This window comes from Ictalurus furcatus, chromosome 3 (genome assembly GCF_023375685.1).
Source record: "Ictalurus furcatus strain D&B chromosome 3, Billie_1.0, whole genome shotgun sequence".
NCBI classification, from domain to species: Eukaryota; Metazoa; Chordata; class Actinopteri; order Siluriformes; family Ictaluridae; genus Ictalurus; species Ictalurus furcatus.
This window is the reverse complement of record NC_071257.1, coordinates 33,538,027-33,563,568: the sequence shown is the minus strand read 5'-3', so window position 1 is coordinate 33,563,568 and position 25,542 is coordinate 33,538,027. Positions and strand designations below refer to the sequence as shown.

The window sequence follows — 25,542 nt, the reverse complement described above, 5'->3', positions numbered from 1 at the left end:
AAACGCATTTCTATGAATAAAACCCATCTGAAAATCAGCGGAGGTCACCGAGTGAGCGGGAAAAGTACACGATCCGGGTCGTCCAGAACGTGAGGATGTTGTATATTAAGCGCTTCAAACAAACTCGTAAGTGTATTAACGTGGCTCGTCGTGTGGGACGCTGCGACACATACGTGTGCTGTTTAACGTGCTCCAGACGTGTTTTCTTCAGCGCAGAAATGACGTTTTTACCTTTATATCCTTATCTGTAAAGGGGCAGAATGTGAAATAACCTGTTTTTATAATCATACAAATACAGAAAATAAAAATCGGCCTTTTAAACCAATGAAAAAAAAAAAAAAAATCGAAGAAATAATCGACAGATTAATGGACTAGCAAATGAATCGTTAGTTTTTCAGCCCTGACGTGCAGTTCAAAGCTTTATTCGAAGAGACGCAGGCGAACGAATCCAAACGATGAGCGAAAACATGGTCAAGAAACAAGCGGGGAGTCCGGCAATCGGCAAAAACGGGGCGTAGACGAGAATCAGAAACGTGAGGACAAAACAGGGTGAAAACCATGAAACAGAACAAAGATCGAGGCTTGGTACGGGTCTGGCGGAAAACACAGAAACACACCTGAACAAAGACGCACGAGGGGTTTAGATACTAAACGTAATCAAGGGGGGAAAACGGACACAGCTGAGACACGTTACGAGACGATCGGTAACATAACAGGGGCGGAGACAGGACGGAAACCAAAACGAACACGTGTACAAAGTAAACAAAATCAAAGTCAGAAACCCAGAAGGAGGGAAATCTCTGACAGCTGTCAAGCGTGAAATTGTTATCAAGGACTTATTTTTGATTTTTAGAATCGAGTATTTCTGACAACCCTAATCCTGTCTACCTGCTGCACCCACGCACCCGCTTTTACTCGTCAGATTAATCAGCACAGACGACATGTGACCTTTTCCGGATCGGGAACACGCAGGTGTGTTGGAACGCTGATAAAAATAAAATCCAGTGTAAAGCTGTCACACGACTCTCCTGCTTATTACATACAGTCACCTCGATTGTGTCAGTATTAATGCACTTGACTGGCGTGTATCACTTCATTGCATTACGTTAGCTCTGGTGAACGCTCAGATCTGATTGGTCTGAAGGTGCGCACTATTTTCGTATAACATCAGAGCAGTACGTCGGAAGGTGGACGTGAAGCCGAAGAGGAGTTTATCGCTAAACGATGAGCTACCTCTACGATCTGGAACTGGTTTGTTTACAGAAAATCAGTTTTAGTTTTAGATCAATGTTTATGTTTCTGAGGCTCTCAAGATCACAGCTATGACTTGTAAAACAGTGGCGCACGGTACTGTGTTTATATCGTCGGTGATATCGTTATCGCGATAAATACCAGAAAATATCGTGATATAGTTTTAAGTCCGTATCGCCCATCCCTGATATTAATGCGCTCGTTCTGATACGTCATTGCTTCTATGGTAACAGCTCATACACGGGGATTTGTACGGCAGACCCTCCTGGTAATCTGATACTAATAAACGTTATTTAACAACGTACAGCTTATAATTGTCGTTGGGGTGAAGGAGACGTTTATTGAACTTTTACGAAAGGTGTCTCAGTTGTAAGCACTTTATGAGAGAGAGAGAGAGAGAGAGAGAGAGAGAGAGAGAGTGAAGTAGAGGCTGGTGAGGGAATGACTGTCTATCACAGCTATAACGTAAGTGAGAAAAGGAACAACCTTGTCTCTCAGACGTTCCACAACGTTAAATCTCGCACCAAACCGTTCCACTGTGCGACGTTTCGTTCGTTAATGAACGGTAGAATCGTTGGCAAAACGCTGCGATATACGAGGAATAACACACTCCAGACCGTACTGTTATACGAAAATAATGATGTAGAAATCCGTGAACCCAATCTGTGGAGCATCTTTACTATATACTGTATTGCACACCGCGACTTACAGGAATCGCGGGACCAGAACATTCTTCCAAACCCTTCATGGAAAGAAGTCCAGACAGATGTAGCTGTGGTACTGTGGTTACCACTCTGTTAACAAATAGGATTCAAATCCAATCTAACTCTTAATGCAGTAATTAAAACTCCATCACAACTCCCTGCGACTGTGGGAGAGTGGATACGGTGCTTCAAGAAGACATTAAAAATGTTCATCCTGCAATTACCATCCGATTTGACAATTAGCATGCAAATGGTGTTAATAAGACTGAAATATGGCACTCTTTCATTACAGCTTTGAGTCAGAGTTTTGCACTCGCGCACAATTTAATGAGTCTCTATAGAGGACTTTGGGGTCAGGGTGAGTCGAATCGCTCTCAAAAGGTAAAAATAAGTGACATTAGTCATGAGGGAGGAATAAATTCACTCGGAAATACAAAGGGGAAATAAACGCCTGTAAATCAGAGTCATTTTCTTTTCAATATTGTGGTCAGAAAGATGAATATTTCATATATATATACATATATATATATATATAAATATATAAACAAAGGTGAAATTCATGGCTAAAATCAAATATATCTAAACTGCGCATATATGCATATTATAAACGTGCAATATGAACTCAGAAAGCTGAATCTAAATGGCTAATCAGATTTTATCTTCACTGACCCAAGAGATCTGTCAAATTGTTAAAAAAAAAAAATCTTTAAAGCAGCTTCCTATCCATCAGTCAGGTCAAATAAAGGTAAATTTGGCAGACGCGTCGGGCCGAGGTCCTCCATTAATCTTTACAGTCATGTGTAATTAGTATCAGCTGCATGAGCGGCCAAGACGCCATAAAAAAAAACTGGAACGCGGAAGAGCTCGTCTTCTAATGACCCCGCCAAACAGCGGGAGCGTCCGCCATGTCAGAACCACTCGTAAATCTGCTTTGGTGGCATTTCTTTCTGCTATATGCTATACCCTGCTGTCTCGCTCGTTACGCCTGGTCTCGTTTTCTTCGTGTTTCGTTTTGATTTAACCGAAATAACAAGCCGAATTAAAGCCAGTGAGTAAATCATCCTCGTACTGAAGCGTAATCATAAAAATCTCATTTTTTTAAAAAAAAAAAAAGCCTTTAATTTTTCTTTTTTGTTTTAAGGGATTGATGCAGGTCCTGGAAGGAGCTCTCAGAAGCAGTGTGTGTGTGATGGCTAACATCAAATAGGCAAAGTGCATGAAGTGTGACAGAGTGCAGTCCTCGGGCCAAAGCTGTTAGGAATGAGAGGAGGCAAGCGGCCAAGCAGCAACTCATACCGAGACTGAGACATGGGCTATCAGAGATAAGGAAACACACACACACACACACACACACACACACTCTAATCTATCCACTGACTGCACTTTTCAGAGCTAGAACTTGTTTCCTCACACCTCCTCGTTCTATACCCGCTGGCACACAAACACACAGCCCAGGTGATTCTTTAAAAAAATTATTCTGCCCATAGGGAATAACGTGCGTGCGGCAGGAATATTGCCTTTTCACTGTTCCCAGGTCAGTCAGCTGATCCGTCTTGTGGTGCTGAGTCCTCTCATAAATATTTAATCTACTTCTTTCTTTCAGTTCACACACCGAACACAAACTGAGAAAACTCGGCTCAGGTTTCCTTTTTCTTTTTCTGTCCATTAAGGATTCAGATGCGTTCTGCTGGGATTTAATTAAGCCCGATCACTCTCTTTAAAAACGACTCGCAAATATGCTAATAACACTAGGGACTTTTAATGCGCCGTGATAGCTTCATGCACTGAATGAGGGCTTTTTTTTTTGTTTTTTTCTTCCCATTGACCCACATGGAGTAAAAGAACGGAGATGCAGAGTTCATTTTAAAACGGGAATGAATATACTGAATGTGTTACAGGGGCGGAAAGAAGAAAGATGCTAGTCAAACAGGAAGCCCGAGGTATACCGAGCTCTGCTTTCACAGATCAGTAAAACAGCTAATACTCCACGTTCTACATTAAGCAAATTTAATACCTCCGTCTGCAGATAGGTCTCCAATTAAGGTAAAAGACATGAGTGGTGACAATTAGAAAGCTCGTTCTAATTACTGTCAAGAACGTTTCAGAGATTGTTGCTTTAATTGAGCTTTCAGACTGGCTTTATATTCACAGAGAAAATAAGAGATAAAAAGAAAGGGGAAAAAAAAAGGAATAGCATAAGAACTTTTTATGCATAGAATTTATACCATTTCCAAGCGCAAGGCGTGATCTGCAATTCTAATTCGAATCTTCCAGCGTCTTCCTTCATGTTTGATTCATAGTCTAAGGGTTACGACTGAGACGGTATGAGACATGCTCTCAATCGATCTCAATTCAGTTATGAGGTGGAGGATAAACAAAGGGTGATGTGATTAGTTCGGAGAAAGAAAACCAACAGGCCCTGGCGATCGATTGAATGCAGAGGGAAGAGCTTGCCGGTGAACAATTACATCTGAAAAAGGCTAAAGGGCACGGGCCGTGGTTCCCGCCGTATTAAAATCACAGCTAATCAGACGCAGCGTGCGGAGTGCACACTCGGTCCCTTCATGATTTTGCGATCGCAGGAATTAACGCGAGATCCACAAGCGAACTCGAAATTATTCGGAGGCGCTCGCGATTTTTCAAAATTCACCGCGGATTCGGCCCGAGACGCGTCACGTGACATCTCCGCAGCTCGTGTTCGGTTCACGAAGCCGTCTCCGGTTCACGTGGGTCGCACGTGAGTACAGCTAAAAGGGCTCATTTACTAACGAGCATCACCGTGAAAGACCGTGCTGAGTCGAGTAGTTTTCCGCCAAAAAAAAAAAAAACACAACAGACGGCGCAGATTTTGAACAAAGACGCAGCAACGATCTGCCAAATCCCGTACGGACCGCACGGTAGAAGGCTAACTGAGACGAAAAGGTTCGTTAATAACCGTTTCATCTTTTCCCCCTAATTCCAATTGATCACCTGATCCCAGAGATGAAATCCCAGAATTCCCCATAGGGATCAATAAAGTCCATCCATCCATCCATCTATCTAATGTTTCATAATAAAATGTATGAAGAACGTGATTTATTTTATTACAATGCCACAATATGGCATTTCAAAGCAAATCCAACACCGTTCCTTTAAGATATTCAAAGTACTATTAAAACTGATCGTCACTCCATGACTTCATATTATTATCAGAGCAAACCACCAAGTTCGGTATATTCTCTTCCATCGAATATACTTTCTTCTCTGACTTCACCGTGAACTGCATTTCACTGCATTTCCCTTACCTGCCATCCAGGTCCATCGCTGTTTCCCAGCCCCATGACTCAACGCAATGGTTCTAATTATTAATGAAACATTGTGAGTCGGTACAAAGATCATAAACACTTCCTGTTCAGCACTATTAACCGCAAACAAATAGCCCTGAGATCATCGTGATTGATCGTTACGCACCAAACGCCGATAATAAAGTCATGACTCGCCGTCCTACGGGCGTGAAACTCGGAGTCTCGGTCGGAGTTAAACCTACTGTCTCGTTTTACTGCTGTTATGTTATGCCGATGACAAATATCACCTTGCGCGGTGGATTTTAATGCCATAAATCTGCACTCGATGAGGAGAGGAGCCATAAAACAAAAGAGGGCCCGCTCTCCTTGAATAACAATCACCTGGGTGGAGGAGTCAGTCAAAGCCGCTATAAATTTACCCCTGTGTTTCGATGCATATAGTTCAGGATAAACAACGAGGATCGGACAGCTGCTTTAAAATAAAACGCTGACGGTTAAAAAGATCGCGCTAACGTGTACATGCACGACACTTTGGGTCAAACCTCTTTCTTAAAATGCAGGAGTGATTGAACAATAAGGGTCCTTAAGAGGTTTTCCATCTCCTGTAGTACAGTTATTAGCTTAATGGAGCTCACGAGCCTCAATAGGTCCATCTCTCATTGTTTCATGAGGTGGTGATGAAGTGCTTTTATATCACCGTACACTGCTTCATAACACACACCCCGTATGTAATGCTGTTTAATCTGGGAGATGGTGTTTCTTATCGCCTCACGAGGCGAATCGAAGTAATCAGGCTTAAACTGTTTCTCTCTGGAGAGATTCAGGGTGATGCTGCTGCTGCTGCTGCTGCTGTTGCTGCGGTCGAGTCGGGTTTGCGCTACGTGCTGATGATGCTCTGCGCACGATTAAATCTACAGCACACGTCTGCACGTGGTAAAATATCGAATGTGAATAGAGCGCGAAGCCAAAAATAAAAAATAAAAATCGTTCGTAATAAAGAAATATAATTATCATTTTTAGTACCGTTCGTGAGAAAAAGCACAATTACCGCAAAACAGCCTTATGCTGATGAATTAAGCGAACAGATGGAAAAATGAATCTGCTCCATTAGGTTCCAGCATGTGATTCCATCCCTGTACGGCTCAATTAGATATTTAGTTCAGTAACTCCATGTGGCCTGTTCATTTGCCGGAGCAACAGTGTGCTGCGCAGTGAAAGGAAATGACAAGGGAATGCAAAAATAATAATAATAATAAAAATGTCATTCATCAATTTCATCTTTACGTGATCAAACTCACGTGTGGTCGGAGGGCGTGTAAATTTAAGCACAGACGTGAGAGGATCTGCAAAATCCTCCTGGCTGGCTCGGTGCTCTATAATAACATGCTTGTGGTTATTCCATAATTTCTAATTAACACTAAAGCATGGCAGAAATATTCAGAGGGGGTTTTGTTTTTTTTTCTATTTTTTTTTATGAAGGAATTGTTTATTTCCAGTTACAGCACGTTTGCGCAGATCTCCACAAACGATTTCTTCCAGCGAGAACCACGCAGAACCTATGAGGCATCTCAACACCTGGAAGCTCGGGATGTCGTTTAAAATAAAATTTAAAAAACGGCACGATGTGTGACCAAAAGTTTGTGGACACCCGACCGTAACGCTCGTATGCGCTTGTCGAACATTCCATTCCAGACCTCTGTTATAGCGACCTCCACTCTTCTGGGAAGGCTTTGCACTAGATTTTGGAGCGTGGCTGTGGGGATTTCGATTCAATTCAATTCAGTTCAGATTTATTTGGATAGCGTTTTTTTTACCAATGGACATTGTCCCAAAGCGGATTTACGGAAATAAATATATTCAGGATGTTGATTTTAAATGTATGAATTTATCCTTAATGAGCGAGGGGTGGCGAGGAAAAACTCCCTGAGACGATATGAGGAAGAAACCTTGAGAGGAACCGGACTCGAAAGGGAACCCGTCCTCATCTGGGTGACACCGGATGGGTTGTCGTCAGCGCTCTGTGCAGGACACTCGAGTTCTTCCACTCCGACCATGTCATATCCTATCTTCATGGAGCTCGCTTTATGTACAGGGGCATCGTCATGCTGGAACTCTTAGTTCCATTGTAGGGAAATTGTATATAATGCTACAGTGTACAAAGACATTCTATACAGTTGTGTGCTTTATCTTTGTGGAAACAGTTTGGAGAAGAACCACATATGGGTGTGATGGGCAGGTGTCCACATACTTTTGACCTATGGCTATATGTGGTCTATAGCTCAGCTCGGCGGTAGCTCGGCAGTTAAGGTGTTGGTCTACTGCTCGTAAGGTCATGAGTTCAAACCCCAGCACTGTCAATGTCGGGCCCTTGAGCAAGGCCCTTAACCCTCAATTGCTCAGATGTATGAATGAAATAAATGTAAGTCGCTCTGGATAAGGACGTCTACCAAATACCATAAATCTAAATGTAATATGTAAATAAGGAAGTTCCATGCACCTAAGGCTGATTTCATACCTCGTTCAAATCCGAGCTTGTTTCTACACATCGCTGATGAAGAAGTCTCGTCGTTCCCTTTTACCCCGCATCATTAAAATGATATTCCTGTGTCATTCGGACTGCACGCGTGGTCTGCACAGGTGAACGCACATTAAGCAAAAAATGGAAATTGTGCGTGAACTCGTTCTTCCAGAGGATAATACGGTTACTGTTAAAATGCCCATAGCCAGCAGTCCATTACTGAAGACTACCGCAGTGTCACAGTGAGATGGAACTCTTGGTGAGGAAAGACGGAATTTCTTGTGACAGGGACGACACGACTTCATTTTTTCCACTCTATAATTTCATCCAAACTCTTGCTGCACAATACGTTACTCGGCCTCGATGTGGGATTTGGTCTCTTTGAGCATGCATGTGTGTGTGTGTGTGTGTGTGTGTGTGTGTGCGTGCTCTATTCAAATCATCCCAAAATCACCCCCAGTGTCGGTTCGACTTGTCCATTACCATAACGCTTTTCTCTGCTTTGACACCGAGGGGAATTGCAATTACTCCATCTCTATTCCTCTTGTCACTATGCATGCAAATGGAAAGTGACAAAAGCGTTCCTCATTTATCTGGCCTGACGTAACCACGGGTGGATTAACACAGGATCTGAGGAGAGCCGGCTGAAAATGCATGAGGCTGTGCAGCACTGTTTCTGGTCCTCCTCCTCCTCCTCCTCCTCCTTTCGGTTACGCTCTCGTTATCATCACGCTATCTGGCAGTAAAAGCCAGACCTGGCTGTTGACTTCCTCAGACGGGATGAGTGTGTAGTCCGGCTCTGTGTAAAACTCTATCGCCTTTCCTCCTGCTGATTTCAGTCCTCGTTAAAACATCGAGAAAAGGTTATCGGTGTCGGCGCGTGGTTATCAACGCTGTCCATCTCATAACGGAGGCATTGTGTGCAACCGCAGCACTGTGCGATACACGAGTGAACCGTCAGAGACGGGTCTGTGCAATGCTTGCAAAATAAGAAAAACGGAGCAAAGCAGAGAGGGGGAAACGACAAAGAATTATAGTCACTTCTTAGGAGCTCTAGAGGAAGGGTTCGAATCTCTCGACATCTGGCATTTCCTCAGGATTGCTATGCAGCTAAGCTTCACCCAGTATCAATGAAACAGGATTCTACTGATCCAATCACAAGTAATTGCTCCTGGCCAACAAAGGAGGGTAAACACAGAGGGAGTTAGTCACTGGTGTTCTCCAGGGCTTATTGGAACAGCGGCGATAGCTAAGCTGTCAATTTTCTTTACAGAGCCACAATAAAAGGAAGGGATTTTTCTTCCTGAAACCTCCAGTTCTTCTTGAAGCAGGAAACGTGTGATACAAGAGGGACTGAGTCTGATCTCAGATGCTCCGTTCTTTCCTCCACCTTTCATATACTTTCCTTCAGATACAGTAGTATTCTCGTAAATTAAAAACTGTTGGAGATTTAATAGATTGCTGTCTGACTTCATTACAGTCAGTACAGGACATTTCACATTCAGAGAACACCATTAACGTCGTGGCTCTGAGGGTTATGAAGCCCTTTTGAATGTTCCAGCCAGAGAATAAAAGCAGGGTAAAGGGCTAATAGCAGAAAGGCCTACCTGTCAAACTGCCTCTAATTGCATTAGATTTCTGCCCGGGCGAGCGTGTCGGATCCGTCTGATTCGTCTTAGGAAAGGCGCCGAACACAAGCAGACGCAGAAAGGACAAATCCCTGTACAAGAGCCTCTGATATTTCTGTCGCTGTCAACATCCAGCTTCTGCTCACGGAAATCGTCTGGACCGGAGCGACTGGCCTTGTGCGGCGTCGCCTCAGGACGAAGCGACACGGAACCCGTGAGAGAACGAATGAGGAAAAAAATTCGATCACAAGACGCGATTAACAGACTCGGTATTCCTCCCGAGAGCATCAGCACTGTGTCACATGGCGACGAAATACGGAACAAACTTCTACGAATCGCCAAACACCACGGTGAGCAGAGAGCAAGTCATACGGCATGCTGGAACTTTCCGGGAATTAAGACACACCGTGTGATACTATGTTGTGATATGGTGGAGTATACCTTCTCGGTGATTTCTTTACGTTCTATAAGATTTTAATATACACACAACGTAACGGTGAACTAAGCATTAGGTGGTCCGTAACAGTCCCGAAGAAAAGTGCATGGATATGACTTTGGGTGATGTAATGCAGTGAATGACAGGTCCTATTTTGCATACGGAATATTGTCCGATTATAAAATCTGCGGAAATTTTCGTTTTAAATTGGCAAGCTCCTCCGAATATCGCGGCGTTCGCTTGATTTCGCGGAATCCTGGAGGGACTGCATAGCCGTCCGTAGCCAGGGGAATCCAAGAGAGCAAGAATCGTCTGTGCTCTCAGAGTGGGCGGGGCTTACGCTCTTTCTCCTCTATCAATCGCAGCGACACTAGCCAATCATGGGCATCTGTGAGCTCGTGTATGTAGAAGAGAGCGGATAGCGCTTTCCTCCGAGTGTGTCTCGATGCCCCGTGAGCGGCAGTTCGATTGGCTTCACGTGTCCCTGAGGAAGCACGTGAATCACGTGTTGACTCAGGAATGCAAACGTCGACTTTAAATTCCATTTTAGCATCGAAAAAATGCTCACGACAAAGGTAGTCGTGTTCCCGATTTGGCTGTGTGTCATATCAGGAAGCTAATTAAGAGGTGGCAACTCGGTGAGCAATAAAAAAAAAAAAGAAAAGAAAAGAAAAAGAGACATCTTTGCCAGGAGCTGATGAGACAAACTCGAGCTCATGAGAATTTTATTACGAAGAACTGGTAACAATAATGGTGTTAGATGAAAAGGTGATTAGGTGTTGGATGAATAACGCTGTAAGAATAGACGCTAAAGATAAGTATCCTCAACCTACATTTCCTACGAAACGTTGCGTTACGTCTTTTGAGGACGTATCTACTGTATATAGACCCTGAACGACGTATAATTCATCCATCCATCTATTTTCTATACCGCTTATCCTACAGGGTCATGGGGAACCTGGAGCCTATCCCAGGGAGCATGGGGCACAAGGCGGGGTACACCCTGGACAGGGTGCCAATCCATCGCAGGATACAATCACACACACACTCACACACCCATTCATACACTACGGACACTTTAGACACGCCAATCAGCCTACCATACATGTCTTTGGACTGGGGGAGGAAACCGGAGTACCCGGAGGAAACCCATGCAGCACGAGGAGAACGTGCAACTCTGCATTGTACAGTTGCATTGCATTCTGGGATTTTGAGCCCAGCACATGCACCAACATCTCTACTATTTCTACACTGGATTTTACGTTAACTGATGTTGAACTCCGCTGAAAAAAACGGTACCAGATTGTTATCACTGAAATTGTTTTCTTCCATTCTACCTGCACTAGCATGAACAAAGTCACCATGTGACGTCAGCGCGGCGCATGATCTCTGACTTCTCGCAGGAATACACTCTAGGGACACATTGAAGGAGTTTTCCTTCCATACGTCAAAACGGAAGTAGATCACAGTGATCCAGACTCAAACTGGATGAAAGGACTGTCTATTAGTTTATTATTGTTGGTCCATTGCACGTGCTTACACAGACGCGTACACCGGAAGTTGACGCCGACTTACCTGCACGTCTCCATCGTGCGCCTTCATCAGGTGTTTCTCTCTATACAGCGACCACAGACCCACGTTTGGCAAGAAAATGAGAGCCAGGGTGAATAAAAACGCCATCTGCAGCACGCGCTTCTGCCTCCTCTTCATCGTGAAAACTTCCGGTTCCAGTTCTTTATATCAGTTCAGATAGGGGACAAAAATAAGCTCTGAGGAGTCACAACAAGCTGCTTGTTCGGCAGGTGAGGGCAAACTTTCACCTGAAACACCACACACACACACACACACACACACACACACATAGCTGGCTGAAAAGGAATCAGTGTATAAACAGCACACAAGTTCCAAACCACACACTACACTAAGTAACCTAGTATGTTAGAATAGTATGTTACCACACACTATACACCTCACGCGCACACAAAGACCTGTTTACACATACTCATACAGTTTAGACCGGATTTAAAAATAATAATAATAATAATAATTTAGGACCTTAGCTTAGTCATTCTCTGCCACTTTAAATATAGCGTTAGGACCAAAATATTCATAACATAATGAATTGTTGTTGTTGTTGTTTATCTTAACGCTTAGACTACCTAAAAGACGCTGACGCTACAAAAATATAAGAAATTCATTTAATAATGACTTACTGTAGAGGCGTATTTTCATGATGACACACACACACACACACACACAGCGTTTCTCCGTAGTCCTTCTGTGTGTTTTATGGTCGCCAAGCTTAAGAAAAACAATAGTCAAATATATACATGTATGTTTAAAAAGAAAAAAAAAACGGATTTTTTTTTCCGTTACAGTTTAAATTCCCCAACGGCCGTCGGATTGCGCCGACAGCGACGCGCTCGCGCAAGGATTCAAAAAAAGCCTCGCGCTCATCTCTTGAAGGATTTTGCGCGGGCGCGCGGTGTGTGCGTGTGTGTGCGTGTGTGTGCGTGAGAGAGGGAGAGCGAGCAACGTTTTCGGTACAGGTCTCCGTTATTATTATTATTATTATTATTGTCGCTCTCTCTCTCTCTCTCTCTCTCTGTCCGCCTTTTTTTCCTTCGCACGAGCTCCCGTCTGATAAATCCGTTATTCAGCATGTGCATGCGTATGAAAACATTCCCAACCACGCGGGCGATTCCTCTCCGACCCTGGAGTGCAGGTTGTTGTGTTGTGGGAGAGAGAAAGAGAGAGAGAGAGTGCGCGAGACTCGCCGTTATACCGCGCGTGAGGGGGGACGCACCGCTCGTGAGGTGCCTAGATCACATGTTCATTTCCTCGCGGTTTTTAGTTTTTCTTTGTTTTGTTTTTTTGTTTTTTGTTTATTTTTTTTAATATACATATATTTATATTATTTATATATTACGCAGATTGAAAACGAAGTGATTCCAGAGCGCGCGCTTACATCCATGCACTGGCATGCTCACGCGCGCGCGCACTCAACGCGCCACGCACGCGCGCACAATCTCTTAAACCCACATTTTTTCTTTCTTTCTTTCTTTCTTTCTTTCTTTTTTTGGAATGATTTCAGATTTCAGACTGATCACTTCCTTCTGCTTCATGCTTTCTTATACACATTATTTATACGATTCAGTTCCTTCCTGAGTGTGCTCACTTGGTGTATTTACTGAAGGTGCATGTGTGTGTGGGGGGGGGATATCTGTTCTAATAAGTTTATTAACGGAATGTTCTTTCAGCAAGTCAGAAACTATTAAAATACTTTCATTTCCTTGATTTTCCATGGCCACCAACAGGGGGGGCAGTGATCCCATCCATTGAACAAAAAAAGTCCAAAAATAAAATGCCAAAACACGCACGTGAAGTGAAATTTATCATCGGGGATTCTGATTGTATATTCAGTACATATAGGCTAATGTTTACTTTTTATTAAAATATAATCCGTTATACTCATTGTCCTCAAAGGAATCCAATATTAAAATCATCGTATACAGTGGTCTACGTCACGATCAAGTTGTTTCAAACATCATTTAATCTTAACCTTCATTTTAACCTAAAAAACCACTCAAATAATGTCTTTTTTTTTTCAAATATATTTTTAATATGGTGTAACTGCTCTGGATTCTGTAAAAAGGTCCCATTGTTCCAATAATTAAACTGACTCATAGACTTAATTTTCCATAACAGCAGCTGTGGCAGGAATTCTGGCTAATCATTTTTATGGTAACAAATCATTCACAGAGACTTTTTATAGCAGAGGATTGACATAATATAAAAAGAAAAACATAATCACTGATGTTGTGAATATTTATGGAAGGAGTCTCCAGTGTCAGCTCTTTGTAACATGGATTATTTTCCTATAACTGCTCACCCCCAAGTGTTTTATTCCTTATGTGCGTAATATCTGAACAGTCAGATTGCTGTGATCATGAGGGCGTGCACTGACATATATATTTATTTATTTATATATTCTCTATAAGGACTCTGTCATTGCACCAACTTAGAGTACCTCTGCTCTACACCATTTCAGCTCAACCTTGAAGCGAATGCTGTAAAGCCGAACGCAAGTGGGATTCTGGGTAAATTAAGACATGATGAGATGCCATGTAGCTTAGAAACGTACACTACCGCACTTGACAGGGTACATTCAATCACAAGAGGGGTGTGTGTGTGTGTGTGTGTGTGTGAGAGAGAGAGAGAGAGAGAGAGAGCAGTTTCTGTCAGCACCATGGACAGCGCCAAAACTTTCTAAATCTTTCATCATATTCTCTCCAAGAAAAGTGCTGAAATATACACAAAAAATATCATAACATGGTCAGTAGCACAAAAATGAGCTTTTTTTTTTTTTTAAATGTAAAGAACATTTATTGAATTTATTTACTTGTAGTTACTTCTCTTTAAGTACTTTTTAGTTTACATGTGCAACTTCTAATATTACTTGTGTTCCATGTCATTACGAGAGGCACAGTGGCTTAGTGGTTCACACGTTTACCTCGCACTCCCAGGATTGGGGGTTCAATTCTCGCCCGTGATTCCTCTTATCGCTTATGTTATAGCAGCTGTAAACATTCATTCCCTTACAGCCGCTCTTTGTTTCACTCATGATGATAATAAGCCATAAAACGCTTCTTGTTAAGTTCTTATCAAAAACCAAAAAGTGTAAACTCCTCTGTCCTGCAGATGTCAGAAAACTCCAAGTTAACGTGTTCATTGTAGCCGAACGCTTGAGGTTTAAGGCCCTTCTTTAAAATTCTAACAGCATTTTTAGCTTTTGAACACACAACCGGTGCACAACCTTAACCAGTGCATCTGTAGGTGAAATTCTGAAAATAAAATCGCATCCTGCTTTCAAGGTGAACATTAACGTCAACCTTCCTGCTCCGTAATGTCCTCTGCATCATAAATAAAGGGGGGGGGGGGGGGGGTCAGTTTTGGTGGGTTTTATCTGTCCTCTCTGACATTGCTGTGACTGACTTCAAGCCCTTCAATAAATATAATCTAATCATACCTTATTAATTTCTCTTAATTTCTCTTAATTTCATTGTACATGTGTATAGTGACAATAAAAGGCATTCACTTATTAGTACACTCACCTTGAGCTTTAGAGGATTGAACATTCTTCTCTGTTCATGGAGATGATCTTCGTTATGAGCTGTTTCATGGAACATTTGCATGAGTTGTTTAAGAAGTTTGACCATCTTATTATGGGTCAGTTTGACCAAGATCCACATTTGAGATGTCTGAAATACTGGTTAATCTCTCCTGAAATCTTTGAATTGTTTTTTATTTTTTATTTATTTTTTTTCCTCATTCAGGGTCATGAACTTATACGCCAATATTTCTTCTTATGTCTTGTCTCGGACTTGTCCTCTCTTCAGTCTCCTCTTCACGAGGTGAGATGCTGCTGGTGATTAAGGTCTGGTGATTGACTTGGCCAATCTAAAACGTTCCACTTTTCCCCCCTGATAAAGTCCTTTTCCGAGGTGGCAGAGTGATTTGGATCAATGTCTTGCTGCATGATGAAGTTCCTCCTGATTAATTTAAATGCATTTCAGGGCACACCTGGGCAGCAAGAAAGACCTATCAGTCGCATGTTCCGATATGTTTAATAACTTGAAAAAATGGGTGGGTTCAAACAAAAGGCGGCATGTTTGAAGTTGTTTAGCACGTCTAGGTGTGAAACGAAAGCTGAAATTCTGATCTGTCGTCTCATCTTTTGAGCTCAAACCTAAACGTGGCCGTAGTCATATCAACCTGCACTTCTCGCCTGATGTCCCACTGAAGCTAAGCAGGGTTGAGCCTGGCCTATACTTGGATGGGAGACCTCCTGGGGAAAACTAAGGTTGCTGTTTGAAGTGGTGTTAGTGAGGCCAGCAGGGGGTGCTCACCATCTGCTCTGTGTGGGGCCTAATACCCCAGTATAGTGATGGGGACACTGTAAAAACAGCACCGTCTTTTGGATGAGACGTTAAACCGAGGTCCTGACTCTCTGTGGTCATTAAAAATCCCAGGACACATAACCTCAGTTTCCTGCCAAAATTCCCCTATTGGCCCTTCTCAATCATGGCCCCCTAATAATCTCCATCCCTGATTTGGCTACATCACTCTCCTCTCCACTAATAGCTGGTGTGATGGGCATTCTGGTGCACTATGGCTGCCGTCGCATCATTGAGGTGGATGCTTCACACTAGTGGTGGTTGAACAGACCCCGCCCCCCTCCATACAATGTAAAGCACTTTGAGTGTCCAGAAACGCGCTATATAAACGTAACTGTAAATGTCTTCAGTGTATAGTGAAAAAACAATAGAATTGGCCTAACCTCCCAGAGAACATGGACAATTTGTTTTTCTTGGACTCCTGGCCATGGATGATTGCGGCATCGTTGGAATTCAAACTCACGATCTCTTTTCTACTGCACATCTCAGGAACCCAGCAACTGTATCTTTAAGGGCATATTCATATCTATTAGTCCGTTTGCTGAGTCTGAATCAAAGCCAAATTGACACTTTTGGTTTGTTATCTATTTGGTTTGTTATATTGTTTTCACGCCACGAATAATTAAACCCTAAAGAGAAAAAAAAAAGAAAGAAAAATGGTTGGCTGAGTAGCATGTAGGGCTGAATACATACTCATAAAACTCTTAGTTAGAAAATTAGTGATGGAAAATAATAACCTTTGGCAAGTCTGAGTAGAGAACATGAAGCTGGTACTAAATAAATGATGATTATAATTATATAAAGAACCAGTTTTTAACATTTTGTGTATTTTTTTTGTCGTCCAAATCTCCAGAACACATGGCATCTGTTCTTGGCTCAGTTTGCACCTCACGGCTCAGGTTTGCACCTCACGTCTACAAAAAATACTCGTGGCACGTTTGATTCACTTCCTGCATTTGAATCAATTCAGAGTCGATTCGCTTTCTTACCGCAATCGAACTGCAAGAGAGTTAGGAGAAAGCACACCAGGGATCCAGTCAAACCAACCGAATGTGTGAAAGCAGTGTAATATTCCATTAATGCCTCCATTAAATCCTGTCATTACTGATGGCCTAGACATCTGGGCTAAAAAACGAAATGAATTGAATGAAAAATAAAACCACCAAACGCTAATCCAGTCCTGTTTAATCCACGTACAATAATCTGGAATCTGAGGCAAATAAAACAGTCCGTCATCTAAATTTATCCGTTTGTGAAGTGATGAAGTGTCAGAGAGTGTGTGTCGATAGTGCGCAGTCGTGCGTGGAAATGATGTGGAGGACAAACACAATTAGTTATTCTAAACGCAAACACTGAGCTAAACGTCGCGCGGAGGCTGAGCGATGACATGCGGCACGTCAGCGCTCATCCGACGAGACGATGAACAAATTGGCACCTGAGGGAAAAGGATCGTTTCAAGCGTTTTTGGAAAACCGAAAAAGGGAAGCTACAGATACGCACCCAAACACACACACAAGAATGCACACAAACACATTAGCTAGGGTGGACAGATTGAAAATAAGTGAAGCGTGAAGTACACGAATCCAAAAGTGAACAATGCTAAAATGCAGTCACGCTTTACACCGTCCCCGTCTTCATGCATGACTCAAAATTATTGCGAAAGAACTGGAACGCCGTCGATATCAGATGTAATGTGCGCTAATCGATGCAGGGAGAGAATATTTTTCTGATGGAATCAGCTTGAAAGAAAAACGACAGGTTAAACTGTGTGGAAAAATGCCTGGATTAGGTTCTGATTCGATCAGAAAATCATCATGAGGGACCTGAGGCCAAGTGCAGACTTTGTTCATTAGACAGGCTTTTGAAGTGGAAAGGCGAGCTAACGGACTGCATGAATTAATAACTCATTTCACAGAGACCCAAGTCAGTTCACAACGCTCTTCACTTTGGCTAAAAAAATTCAGTTCCAGTGCAGGATACGTCTTGCATATTTACCGAGAAGGTAATGTCAAACTGAAACAGACAAACAGTAAACCTAGCATGGGCTGTTTTAACCCAGTGCGGTTGAGTTTGGATGTTGAGCCAGCCTGCTGCATTGATTTTGTGAAAATGTCTACAGGTCTGGGTTTGTAGACTCAAATCTTCATGGTTACAGTGTGTGAGCAGATTGATTGATTGATTTATTTGTTGTTGTTGGTTTGTTTTTTGTTTTGTTTTTTTTGGTATCAGCACAAAAGACTCTTCAGGAAGCACCTTTTCTCTACAAAACTCACACTGAGTGCGAAGCTGCGTTATTCAACTTAAGAAGCGACAACTCTATTATATCTGTATGCGCTTTGAAACAACAGACAACGAATCATCTCAGCTAGCTGATAATCTGAGATAATGTTCCAGAGAGGTCATTTTTAACTGTCTTGAAGTAACCCTAGATTATAGTTATATCGCAGCCTGAAGTTAAAACACTTTAAAAAAATACTAACTTGTCTTATTTATTGCAAGAAGCCAATTTAAGACGTGTTTTCCCTTCAAATACTTTTTATAAGCAGGCTACCGTTGGCAATCAAGTCAAGCTACATGAATTTCCATGATCCCACAGCTCATCAGTGGAGTCCAAGCATTACAAAATCGGTTATGTTCTCTGGTTGGGTGGGATGACATACACGTTCTCCCCTGTCAATCATAGTGATTCATCATTCATCCTAGAGTTCATAGATGCGGATGAGGGTAGAGAGATAGCAATTGCCTTTGAGTATGTTACACTACCACGTAGGGCAGCATGAGCAGCAGTTTGAAATGATGTGTTTGTCTGGCTTCATGTGTCTCAGCGGAAGAACGTGTTAGCACGTGTTCACCCTTCCCTGGTTAGTAGTGAGATAGTGGAGAGCTGGCTGCTGGGTGGGAATTGGCAAGATCAAATTGTGGAGAAAATTGTGTGGGGGGGGGGAGAGAAAGTGCGTCCACTTTTTCTTACTTCAGACTTTGTCTCGAGAGGTGCAGTGGAAAATTGCAGAAAATGAATCTTAATGCATCGTGACTGTTCTTTTTCAGGTCCACATCCCTCATGCCGGATTGTCCATTATCGACCCAATTTGGGTCAGACTGACCCAACCACCTACCAACTAAACCCAGCAACTGAGCTGTAAAATAAGCCAGCGTTTTTAGCACGCATATTTTATAAATGATAACACTTCTAAGACTATGCTGCTCCGTGCCAAATCTAAACACCACATTAACATTAAAATGAACATTAACAGTAATGGAATTTACATAAGACCATTTTGCTAACAGCTCCCAGAGCTCAGTGCTGTGTGTTTGTAGTCTGATCACTTCACCTCAGTCTCCATGAAGCGGAATCAACCAAACTCCATTTAATCCCTCTGACCTGTGGGAGATTTGCTGCTACGCTTGTTAACCTGGCTTCTCTATTCCACACCATTCTACTGAACACACATCTCGAATCACATGCTGACTGACCACACCGAAGATATCAGCCCTTACACACTCCGCTGCTGTTAGCATGGCTGCCTTTTTAGCCTTTATGCCTTTTTTTTTGTGGTTTTCTGATATAATCTACAGCATTGCATTGTTCTTCATGCATATCTGGCTGAAATTATATGGGTTGCTTGCCTTGTTTACTTCGGGCTCAATGTCCTTTGAGGCATTTACTGTTTATGCTTTAGCCTCATTACCAGGGGCACAAGCAATTCATCAGTCTTCCACAAGAAAGCCAGCATTAATAAGGCGTCTAAAGTGGGATCGTTCTTTTTTTTTTTTTAGCCTTGTGTGTTTGAGCTATTTACAGCTATTTTGTTAACATGGATACTTGGGTATAAATCCATTTTTTTAAATGACAACTTCATAACATCACTATCCCCCCCACTAAGCTTCATTTTAGCTATCTGGAAGAAAGTTTTAGCCGTTTCTGCCACGCCGTCAGTGTATTTTGCATTGACCATCACATCATAGACAGCTATCCGAATTAATCAGCGCAACACCCGGTGTTATAAACATTTTCAATAAAAACAAACCCTCAACGAGTTTCCAAATCGAAATAAGCATCTGTGTGTAAACCTAGTTGCTAATTCTGAGACATTCTGCACTGCTGGAACGAGATGACTTGCTAAACTGTAACAACTCCACTGCGTTCGAGCACAGATGGACGTGTATAGGAGAAATCTGAAGATAAACCCTCCATCTGCTGTTCCCATCGACTCTGCAGCCTCCTGCATGTGCTGCGATAAAGAGACAGTGTTTGGTCCTGCAGAGCTGTTGGAGAAGAACTTACAGGTCAGACACACACTGATCGAAAGCACATCTCCTGACTGAGTTTTACACAGCAGAGCCACTCAATACCGATAAAGCAATAGTTTTCCCTCAGCATGACAATATTGCTAATAATTATTGAAAGCTAGGAGGGACTGAGAAGCATTATGTAAATTAAATCAAGCTTAATGATTACTACTAGCTTTAATTTGAAGTTGGCCACAGTGGTGTTTCCAAGATAAATATTGCTTTTAATATCAAATGTTCCAAGTAGAAGGAGGATGCTGGCATAGGAAGCAGACATCCATCTGGGCATGTATATCAAGTTTCATTGTTTAGCTTTTTATTGGTGCACTGTAAAACTGGATAAGTTCGTTTAACTCAAAAAATTTGAGGAAACTAATTACCTCAAAATTTTGAAGTTGATAAAGCAATTTCTTTAAGCCAAATACACTTAAATATAACAAGTTTGAGTTAATTTTTTTTGTTATATTTAAGTGTATTTGGCTTAAAGAAATTGATTTATCAACTTCAAAATTTTGAGGTAATTAGTTTCTTCGAATTTTTTTTTTGAGTTAAATGAACTTATCCCGTTTTTCAGTGTGGAATTACCTGAGACCATTATTATTTCTCCAGCTTTTTTGGCCAACGTTGAGAGCAATATCGTTTAAGTAGGTTCTAGTACACTGTATTCAATATCACAGCGCATACGGGCAAGGATAAAGGTACTGGAGTTTGAAAATAGATAAGAAAATTCCAAGTAACAAATTGCCTGACTCTGCTCAAGCTGTGAAATGGATAGATTTCTTTCTTTCTTTCATCTATGCAATACCCCAAGTACAAGGCAAAGTATTCCGCGCAGAGAAGTGTGTGACCTCAGCAGTCAGAGTTATTAAAGCCAATTTCAGTGGCAAGACTTTGAACCTATTAGCCACCAAACACAGCATCTGCTGAAAGACCATATGAAGAGAGCCATGTGAACACTTTTTATTGACGCTTAATCGAAATAAATACATCTCTCACTTTTATCTTTTCAGAGCCAAGTCTATTTCAGTTCCACACAAGGTCAGTCTGGACTTTGTTTTTATGTTAGCTGGACCTCATGTCATATTTATGACTTATTGAGAAAAAGGCATAAAGCAAAGTAATTGCTTTCTATAGAAGGTGAGACAATGTGACTTTACGAGCAAACCATGTAACAAAACCCCAGACGTCATAAAACCCAATCTACTGTAGTGCAGTTCAATACAATATAATATAATACAATGGTGTGAAATCCACATGCATAAGGTGAAACAAAATCATTTACGTTGTGCCTTGAATCGTTAAACCATGATATCAACATGGAGCGCAAGTACTGCAACCCTCAGGTTTTTAATTTTTACCAAAAAATGCAGGGGCTTCTATTTAAAGACAAACCTAGCAGGAGCCGCACCTGATTCCACCAGTTTAATCAGTTGAACTTGGATTTCAGTAGACTCAGATGTAGCTCCTGCTTGTTGGAATGAAAACCTGCACTCACACCGGCCCTTTCCAGACAAGATTATACACCTCTGATCTAGACCGCATTGTAAAACCCAGTTTCGGACATTCGTACTCAAGAAGAAGCCGCCAACCTTGGGGGTGTAAACTGTGCACAAGTGATTTGTATAATCTGAATGGGAAGCCCAGAAAATCAGCTTAAGCATGTGCATAACCTATGGGTTACTAACCCTAAATATGGCCCATTGTGAATAAAAGTCCTGGGATAAGTACAGGATAGTCTTTATGATTACAGCACCAATTATTAGTCAGTTATTATGTCTACAGCATCCTAGTATGATTATCCACTGAAGTAAGGGTGAGTCTTGGTTCGTGTAAACTTTATCCAAATGGGAATACACAGCAACAGAAGATGGGTCACAGTGCAGGATGCAGAAGCTCCAGTCAGAAGTGGAGCGTCAAGATGAATAAGCCAGGTCCAGAGGGCGAGAGAACGGAGTGAATCAGGATCTGGCAGCAGGAGTACATGGACAGCTCAGCAGAGAGAGAGCGAGCGAGAGAGAGCAGATTATTAGGTATACTCTTGTCCTATAGTTGTTTAAATGGGTGTACCTTGTGATCAGAGGGCAAGTGGGCCTCCAGCAGTATAACTCAGTTCTATGTCAGTGTAACTCCGTTTTAGAGCCAGAAGGTAACACTGGCATGAAGGCACCCTGGAACATAAAGCTCTGCGGCACTCTATTGTCGACAAACCTGAGTGAACCAGTGAGAGTAAGGGATGACAGCATAAAAAACATCCCAGTTTACCAACTCTGTAAGCCAGTGAATCCCCTAGATCTGCACTTTACCTGAGAGAAAAACTATTTAACAACATGTCTGACTCAACAAATAGGATTTCAACCTAGTCATAAAGTTTGAATCCTGAACACTACCAGGAAGGTTGTTCCATAGCTAGGCGAATTTATAGGGAGAAAGCTCTTTCCACTGCTGTAAATGTCACTGGGATCCTCCTCTCCGTCTGTCACACCGACACCGGGTGTTCCTGGGGTTTATGAACAAGATTCGTCATTATCTACATCAACGACATACTTATCTACTCCACCAATTTGGCTGAGCACCAACAGCATGTACAACTAGTTCTCCAAAGTCTCCGTAACCATCAGTTGTTCCTTAAATTGGAGAAGTGCTCCTTCCATCAACCCTCTGTACAGTTATTGGGGTATAACATCAGCCCCATGGGGGTAGAGATGGTAGGTGCAAGTCATTCTGTCTTGGCCATAATCCTACCACAGTGAAGGAACTTCTACATTTCCTGGGGTTTGAACATTTTTACAGACGCTTCATCAGGAACTTCAGCGCCATCGTAGCTCCAGTGACTTCCTTCCTCCGTAACAAGCCTTCGACTTTACCTTGGTCTCAGGAAGCATCCTCTGCATACCAAACACCAAACAAGGTTCACCTCAGCACCCATACTTCGACATCCGAATCCCAAGCTCCCATTCGTGGTGGAAGTTGATGCCTCAACCACCAGAGTAGGAGCAGTGCTCTCACAGCGGCAACGTACTCCTCCTAAACTATATCCATGTGCTTTCTTCTCCCAAAAACTCTCAGCAGCAGAACAGAACTATAATATTTGTAACCAGGAGCTGTCGGTGATCAAGCTGGCACTGGAGGAGTTGCACCACTGGCGGGAAGGTTCCCTTTATCTGTTCCAACTAATTACGGATCATCGGAACCTGGAATCTCTCCGTGAGGCAAAACGGTTGAACCCTCGCCAGGCCTGATGGGCTTTGTGTTTCACCCGCTTCAACTTACTCATCACATATCATCCAGGGTCCAACAAATACGAAAGCCGATGCTCTCTCTTGGATTCACTCCTCTGAGCCAGCCCTCGCCACTTCCGAACCAGCCCTTCCTTCTTCCATCATAGTCAGTCCCATCCACTGGACCCTGGACGAGCAGATATCCCAAGCCAGTAACAGCGACCCAGCTCCGGCCAAGTGTCCCCCACTGTTGTATGTTCCCTTCAGTTGTAACTTTATCCATTGTTTAATAAATCTAAATAACAAATAGGCTTATAAATAATATCAACAAGAAATTTTAATTCAGAATGTGTTCTGTTAATGCAGAGTTCAGGAATGAAAAGGTCTATGCTTCAGTCAATATCCCAAATATCACTGTACACATTTAAATAACGATATCTGAATAGTTGGATTAAGTTAATAAGATACGTTTATAAGATTAATATGTACGGAGTGGTCTCTGAGTTCTTTTATTCTTTTAAATGATTTTTTAAGTTAAAGGATTCCCTGGCTACAAAACGTTTGAGACCCGCAGCTGAAGCTAATAAAGGTGTCTTACTGTGTATCTGAGAGACTGTCTTGGTTTGAATAAGCCATTATACCCCAGGTTAAGATGCTAAACACCTGCTGACACTCTCTGATCAAGCTCAGTGTGACACTTTTAAGGAGCACGATCCTCCTTTTGGGGTGTTGAATTATTTGGCAGGAGCTCAAAGAGAAAAGGATAAAGCTGTGCAGTCAAAGCTGGGCAAATCTATCATACATGGTGCTTTTTTAAATCTTGGTTTTCTCCTAAATTTAAGCAAATCTTTTCTACTTAGTGACGTCTCTAATATCATAACGACCGATGGCTTACGCATCTTTAACACCACACAGTGCATTGGGGATGCTTTACATTGAGCTTCCCTTAGCTAACATTATTTAATGCATTCATTAACATTAGAAAACAATAAACTTCAGCAATAATAAAGAAATTCCATACTTAAAAGACTTCCACATAATGGAATACACATAAATATGTGTATCATTAAGCAATATCTCACGAGCAATAGTGAATACTGGATATCAGCCCCATAGGGTTCAGGAGTGTAGTAGGTAATCACAGCCATGCCGAAATTCAGTATAACCGTAGTCTTGCTCATGCGATACTGCTTTTATACAACAGTTCTATAAGCAAGAAATTAATATCGCGTAAGTGATATTCGGACACGCTATGGCTAGCTTGCTCACAATGATTCGTACATTCCCATTAAAAGAGCTTCTGGTGAAATTGTCTTCCCTTCTTCCTTTTCATCGTCATCTGACGAGTCAAATGTTATATTCCTGAAGAGTATCGTTTGCCATGTCCATTTATGACGACACTAACTGTACTGTAGTAATAGGTTTCGAACTAGTAAGCGGAATGTTACGTGGCGAACACAGAAGAGCAGAGTCATACGCACACGTGGAATAAAGTGCGGTTATAGGAAATATAGGCACTCTTGGAATACTGCTCGACCAATCAAATTAGTGGACCAGAACTAGCTGTTGTATAATCAGTGCTATGGTGTAGTTTTCTGTATGGGGAGACGTTTATTAAGCTTTTATGGAAGGAGTCTCCAGTGTCAGCGCTTTGTAAAAGTCAGCTGTAACTTTATGTTTTCCACCATGGAAAGTCAGGACGGAGAATTTTATGCTTTGGGGTTTCTCTCTACCATGACAAGCTGAGTTTTTGTTTATCTTAGTTACAAGGAAGGACTGTTTATAGCTACTATAACGTAAGTGAGAACAGGAACTTGTTTCATGGATGTTCCATAACGTTACACTCAAGTATAAATGAATAAAAAGTATGACGTTCTTTAATAATTTGAATCGTTGGAGATTTCTGTGGTATGAGATGAAGAAACCCTGAGTTGCTATTGTCGGAACATAATTGAAGCATCACACCACTGCATCATTGATTATTTTTATCCATCCATCCATCTTCTATACCACTTAATCCTTTTCAGGGTCACGGGGGAACCTGGAGCCTATACCAGTAAGCATGGGGTACAAGGCGGGGTACACTCTGGACTCATACTCGTAGTGTATGAATGGTACACCCATTATACGGACACTACGGAGAAAGTGTTAACTGTATGTATTAATAGCTTGGGAGTGGTGAACAGTCACTGAATGGAAAGACTGTATTATAGACACTGTATTATATTATCCAGATGACAATTACAATGACGAATT

The 25,542-nt window shown here is 42.0% G+C and overlaps 1 protein-coding gene across 1 annotated transcript in view; it reads right to left on the bottom strand.

The window, feature by feature from the left end:
* Positions 1–12,160, bottom strand: part of galntl6 (polypeptide N-acetylgalactosaminyltransferase like 6) — a 255,001-nt gene extending 242,841 nt beyond the window's left edge. The window contains exons 1-2 of the mRNA XM_053622119.1: positions 12,035–12,160; positions 11,397–11,641 (exon numbers count right to left, since the gene is read on the bottom strand). Of these exons, the coding sequence (XP_053478094.1) occupies positions 11,397–11,531 (135 nt within the window). The 5' untranslated portion in view covers positions 11,532–11,641; positions 12,035–12,160. The remainder of the gene's footprint in view (positions 1–11,396; positions 11,642–12,034) is intronic.
* Between the last annotated feature and the right edge of the window lie 13,382 nt (positions 12,161–25,542).